We start from the raw sequence: 6,804 nt of genomic DNA, 5'->3' as shown, positions 1-6,804 counted from the left end.
AGATTGAGGCGATGAAGATGAAGCAAGAGAAAGCCGCCATATCACTCTCTTATTATTTTTCATCACCACCTGTACTTGGTATTCTTCATCTTTTGTTTTGCCTATCATGTCTTTGTGAGTCAAATCTTAAGCATACAGAACCTTAGGAACATATGATTTTCACATATACTTAATTAGCGTTTAAACAACATACCTAGCTCCATGGTTTTGCAGATGCTTCAATGAAGACTTGGTTTCTCCCTCCAGACCTTGAGCTTTCCCTTAGCCTAAGAACTCTGATGGAGAGAGGATCTTAGTGTTTCTCAGAAGGTTGGGGAGAGGACCAGAATCCGTGAGAAGTTGATAAACCATTTCACAGTTCCATCAACGGGAGATGGTTATCTGAGCAGTTGAAACTGCTCCTTATATTATCTAACCAATAAAAGAATTATTATCATTATTAAATATACATAAATATTTATGAGCCATAGAAAAATAATAATGAATAATATAATAACAATGATAATTATTCTAACATTCTCTCACTTGGCTCATAAATCATAAACTTAATAATGAACGTGAACATAATATGCATAGTATAAGCTAATTCCTTCGTTACATTGGTCAGAACATAAGTTATCATTCAGTTAGAAACTAATAAGAATCATGGCGGTAATACGTCACTAATTTAAGGCAGTCCCTTCCATGTATCACAATATTAATTTCAAACTTAATAAGACTCATAATAATAATTTTCATGATAGCCCACGATAATGTCTTTATCACAGGCAAATCCTGTTCATATTGACATAAAACATTCATGTATATATACTTCAAAACTAAACAGGATACTTAATACAGGAACAAAATTATATTGAGCTCCAAGTATCAAAAATACCAAAAACACAAACCTTAACATAATGTTAACTGTTTTCAATAACACCTATTCTCTCAACATGCTCATTAAATGCCTTTGGTGGCAAGGCTTTAGTTAATGGGTCTGCAATCATTAATCTAGTCAGGGCCGGCCCTGGAGCAAGTGCAGGGTGGGCACCTGCCCAGGGCCCTCTCTATAAGGGAGCCCATAAATATATATTAGTTTATACAATTATACTTGGTATATATTAAAAAAAAAATACGGTTAATTATTTGGAACTCAGATTCGAGAAGACTGTCTGACTTCTGAAAGCGACGTTTTCGATTTTAATAAACCGCACACCCACCGCTTAAAACTCACAAGTCACACTGAGCCTTCGCAAAATTCACAGTGCCTTAATAATTTTATGAATTGGCTTATTGGCGATTTGGCGAATTGCCCAAAAATCCCAGAATGCATATTATGTATATTAAATTATTAATATTAATTATATTATATTATGTGTAATGTATTGTTGACTTGTTCTAACTTCTAATGTTTAAGAGTTTGGAATAATTAAGAATTTTATTTTGATTGCATAAATTAGGAATTTAGTTTTTGATTGCAGATTAAGTTGTATTGTTGTTTAGGAATCCTAATACAATTCTAAATTCTAATTATACTGCTGTTTTAATGTTTAAGAGTTTGAAATAATTAGGAATTTTATTTCTGTTTTAATTCTATTTATAAATAAAATTGTAAGTTTATTAAGTTTATTATTTGCAGGGAATCAGGGATTGAAGGTACATGTTTACCGTTAAAAGATTTTTGGTTGACTAATTCGGATTAATTGATTCACGAGTGTCAGATGTTTTTATTCCTTTTTGTTTTTATACAATGTTGCCTAAAATACATTCATCCGGAAGTGAAAAAAGAAAAAAAAAATTGATCAATTAATAGACTCACAAAGAGGAGCTATGAATAAATTTGTTAAAATAGTGGGATCATCTAATGAGAATTTAGAGAAACCAAACATAGATAATCTTGAACAATCTAATGAAAATTTGAGTAATCAAGATCATATTGATGAGGATATTGGTAATTTGAGTGGACAGAATAATGTAATAAATAATCCTTTAGGTTAACATGTGAACATGAGAATTTATCAAATGAGCATAATTGTAAATCACGCAGAAATTTTTTGTAATGATTATTTTTGTATTTAAAAAATTGTTGCAAATTTTCTAATATTATTTCATGTTATTTGATATTATCATTTTTTAAAATTATTAAATTTAAATCTTAGTCTGTTTCATATAGGGGCCCTTTTTTAATTTCGCCCCGAGGCCTATGAAATGTTTGGAACGGCCCTGAATCTAGTGCTAATGTGTTCAATTGATACTCTTCGTTCCCGAACATCTTCTTTAACGGCAAGATACTTCAAATCAATATGTTTAGCACCACTTGTATACTTGTCATTTTTAGAAAAGAAGACTGTTGCGGCATTATCACAATAAATTTTCAACGGCTTGGCAATACTGTCGACAATTCCAAGTCCTGAAATAAAATTCCGCAGCCACAACCCATGATTTGTGGCCATAAAACATGCCACAAACTCAGCTTCCATAGTGGATGCAGCAATGACAGTCTGCTTCGCACTTTTCCAAGAGATAGCCCCCTCGACTAAAAGGAACATATATCCAAATGTGGACTTCCTTGTGTCCAAACACCCGGCAAAATTTGAATCCGTGTATCCTATCACCTCAAGGCGATTGGACCGCTTATAAGTAAGCATGTACTCCTTTGTGCCTTGTAAGTATCTCAACACCTTCTTTGCAGCCTTCCAGTGATCCATACCAGGATTGCTTTGATATCTACTAAGCATCCCGACAGCAAAGCTAATGTCTGGTCGGGTACATGTTTGAGCATACATCGAACTCCCAACGACAGATGCATAAGGAATATTTTCCATTTCCTTTCGCTCCAATTCATTCTTTGGGCATTGCATAAGACTGAACTTATCCCCCTTCTGAATTGGAGCAACAGATGCAGAACACTTTTCCATTCTAAACCTTTCTAAGACTTTGTTAATATATGCTTTCTGAGACAATCCTAACACTCCTTGTGATCTATTACGGAATATTTCAATTCCAATCACAAAGGATGCCTCACCCATATCTTTCATTTCAAAGTTCTTAGAAAGAAACATCTTGGTCTCATGCAACAAGTCTGGCCTTGTACCGTTCGATATTGCCATTTGAGTCATGTTTGGTCTTAAAAACCCATTTACAGCCAACTGGCTTACAACCTTCAGGCAATTCAACAAGATCCCATACTTCATTATGTTCCATTGATTTTAACTCATCTTTCATGGCTTCGACCCATTTAGAAGAATTAGGACTATTTATAGCCTGTGAAGATAAAACTGGATCTTTATCAATTCCAATATCGAAATCTGATTCTTGAAGATAAACCATATAATCATCAGATATAGCAGATCTCCTTTGTCTTTGAGATTTTCTTAATGCTACTTCTGTAGGAATATCATTCGTGGGTTCACTGATAACTTCATCATGGAGTGGTTGATCATTAATTTGTTGTTCAGGTAAGTCATTAGATTGTTCATTCGTTGCAGGATGAACAATCTGAGTAACTCCAGGTAAAGTAATTTGACGCACAAGAACAACAAATTGAGAAGAAGTTATTGGAGAATCTTGTACCGTAACTTCTTTAAGTTCCACCTTTCGTGGTTCAGCACTCCCACTTATGTTATCATTCTCAATGAACTTGGCATTTCCAGTTTCAACAATTCTTGTAGTATGGCTAGGACAATAAAATCTATACCCCTTAGAATTATCTGGATAACCAATGAAAAATCCACCAGTTGTTCTTAAGTCCAGTTTCTTTTCATGTGGATTATAAATGCGTATCTCTGCCGGGCATCCCCAAACATGAAGGTGCCTTAAACTGAGTTTCCTTCCAGTCCACAATTCAAAAGGTGTTTTTGAAACCGCCTTGCTAGGAACCCTGTTTAATAAATAAGCGACGGTTTTTAAAGCATATGTCCATAGTGACAAGGGTAAAGAAGAATAACTCATCATGCTCCTAACCATTTTCATTAAGGCTCGATTACGCCTTTCTGCAACACCATTTTGTTGCGGTGTTCCGGGCATTGTGTATTGGGCACAAATACCACGTTTTTCAAGAAATTTAGCAAATGGACCAGGACATTGTCCACTTTCATTATATTTCCCATAATACTCACCACCCCTATCAGACCTTATAATTTTCACCTTTTTGTCTAATTGTCTTTCAACCTCTTCCACAAATACCTCTAAGGCATTTATTGATTGAGATTTTTCATTCAACAAATAGACATAACCATAACGTGAAAAGTCATCAATAAATGTGATGAAATATTTTTCTTTTCCGAAAGTTGGAACATCAAAAGGTCCACATATATCAGTGTGTATTATTTCAAGGAGTTGTGTACTTCTTGTGGCTGCATTCTGTAATTTGAATGTTTTCCTTTAATACAATCCACACAAATACCGAGATCAGTAAAATCCAATTCAGGAAGAATTTCATTCTTTACAAGTCTTTGAATCCTTTCCTTGGATATGTGACCCAAACGTTTATGCCACAAGTAAGCTGATCTTTCATCAACTAAACTTCGTTTAGTTCCAATACTATGATGCAGGGTTAAAAGAGTTTCAGCAAAAAGACTGTCAAGATTTAATTTGTACAAACCATCAGAAAGTATACCAGAACCAATAAAGTGATTTTGTTTGAACAAACTAAAACATCCATTTCCAAACTTTAAGGAAAAACCATAAGAGTCCAGTTTTGACAAAGAAATTAAATTCCTAGAAACTGAAGGAACATAAATAGTCTCAAACAAATCTAAATGATGTAAGTATCTAAAATTAAATGATAAGTTCCAATGGCTTCTACTGGAGCTTTAACTCTGTTTCCCATGAACACAAATCTTTCATTTGGCTTTATGATTTGGGTCATAAGGAATCCCTGCATAGTATTTGAAACATGAGTAGTGGAACCAGAATCAGTCCACCAAGTATTATAAGGAACTTCAGTTAAATTTGATTCGAAACATATTGATATAAAATTTATACATTTCTTTTCGAACCATGTCTTACGCTTAAGGCAATCTTTCTGAAAATGTCCAAATTTCTTGCAGAAATGACACTTGTCATTCTTATGTTCCTTTTTGTGGATTTGAGAAGAGGACTCATTAGTCTTCATTGGTCCTTTCTTACCCTTCTGATTCTTCTTTTCAAACTTTTTACCAGTCCTTGACTGACTCATGAGATGAACTGAGTGAATCCCCTGTCCCTTAAGCCTTCTTTCCTCTTGATTTAGCATTTTATGCAATTCGAGCACATTCCACTTATCTTTAATGGAATTATAATTCACTTGGAATGTCTCATACTCGTGAGGCAAAGAGTTTAAAATAAATTGAACAAGGAAAGTATCACTCACTTCCATTTCCATGTACCTTAATTTTGCTACTAAGGTTAACATCTCAGTAACATGCTCATGCATGGAACGCGAACCATCAAATTTCATGATGGTCAGTTTACCCATAAGTGTGCCTGCTAGGGCCTTATCAACACATTCAGAAAGTGAATTTTTCTCCACATGTTTCAACAAATCCTTAGCACTGTCAAATTTGGGAATTGTTGACTTGATGTTGCTTTCAAGTGTCATTTGCATAAGCATTATGCTGAGTCTATTTAACCTTTCCCATGCTTGATGGAAGGCTACATCATCAGCACTGCTATTATCATCAATAGCAGCGGGCTTGTCAGTCAAGAGTGCTAGATCAAGATCCAGAACACCGAGGTGAAACTGAATTTGTTCATGCCACTCAGCAAAATTCAGCCCATTAAACTTTACAATAGACGCAACTTGCGAAAGCATTGAAACACAACTTAATGTTGCAATACATATAAAATACTTAGACATTAATTCTACATTAACACAAAGTAAATACATTTAACTAACATACTCGTAAACAATTAAATACATTGAAGGTCTCCTTTGGGTGATCCAACAACATATAACATAAAACATAACGATGCTCAATTATTGCAATTTTCACGTAATTGGCTATTAATTATATTATGACTAGACTTGTTTGCTATCTTTGGATATACTAAACAACCCAATCAAATATAAATAATTAACCGCTATTATGTTTATAATTAGAGTTAATTACCGATTTGGTCCCTCGACTATTGGGATTTCACCACTTTTGTTCTCGACAATTTTTCTTGCCTAATTAAGTCATTGACTTTGAAAAAATTAACCAATTTAGTCCTCCCGTTTATTTTACCATTTGATATCCGTTAAATCGGGACCAAATTGGTAATTTCACTATAGTCAAGGGACCATTTCAGTCAAAATTAACTACCGAAATGATCTCTTGACTATTTAGATTTCACCAATTTGGTCCTGATTTAACGGTTGTTTAACACCAAAATAAACGGAGGACCAAATTGGTTAATTTTTTCAAAGTCGATGACTTAATTGGGCAAGAAAAAGAGGACCAAAGTGGTGAAATCCCAATAGTCGAGGGACCAAATCGGTAATTAACTCTTTATAATTATGAAACAATTGATCAACCTTTGGGCGACTCTTAAATATTTCATAATTATTAAACTTCAATTTGCCCAATATAATAGAAAAATAAAATCATGTCATTTCATTATAAGCATCACATAATCATGGGTAATTGAATTAATTTATTTAAATTTGATATCTATGAAACTTTATAATTTGGTCACTTTGATGACTAACAAATAATCATAATTAGATATCAAACAAATATATCATAATAAATAATATCAGAAAATTAATGCGGAATAATATATTAAAAGAAAATACGTAATGTAATTCTAATAGAATAATGATTCTAATAGACAATACTAACACATAATGAATATTTA

General features: G+C 33.5%; 1 protein-coding gene across 1 annotated transcript; it reads right to left on the bottom strand.

Moving 5' to 3' along the window:
- Positions 1-2,183: 2,183 nt before the first annotated feature.
- On the bottom strand, positions 2,184-2,900 carry LOC116010820 (secreted RxLR effector protein 161-like). Its single transcript, XM_031250324.1, has one exon. The coding sequence runs from the start codon at positions 2,898-2,900 to the stop codon at positions 2,184-2,186; it is 717 nt and encodes a 238-aa protein (XP_031106184.1).
- Between the last annotated feature and the right edge of the window lie 3,904 nt (positions 2,901-6,804).

The sequence above is a fragment of the Ipomoea triloba genome, chromosome 2 (genome assembly GCF_003576645.1).
Source record: "Ipomoea triloba cultivar NCNSP0323 chromosome 2, ASM357664v1".
Lineage (NCBI taxonomy): Eukaryota > Viridiplantae > Streptophyta > Magnoliopsida > Solanales > Convolvulaceae > Ipomoea > Ipomoea triloba.
The sequence above is the reverse complement of the archived record's forward strand: the minus strand, read 5'-3'. Positions and strand labels throughout refer to the sequence as shown.

Coding starts and splice junctions, on each gene's coding strand:
- LOC116010820 (XM_031250324.1), bottom strand. CDS start 2,900: ATGGAAAAGTGTTCTGCATCTGTTGCTCCAATTCAGAAGGGGGATAAG.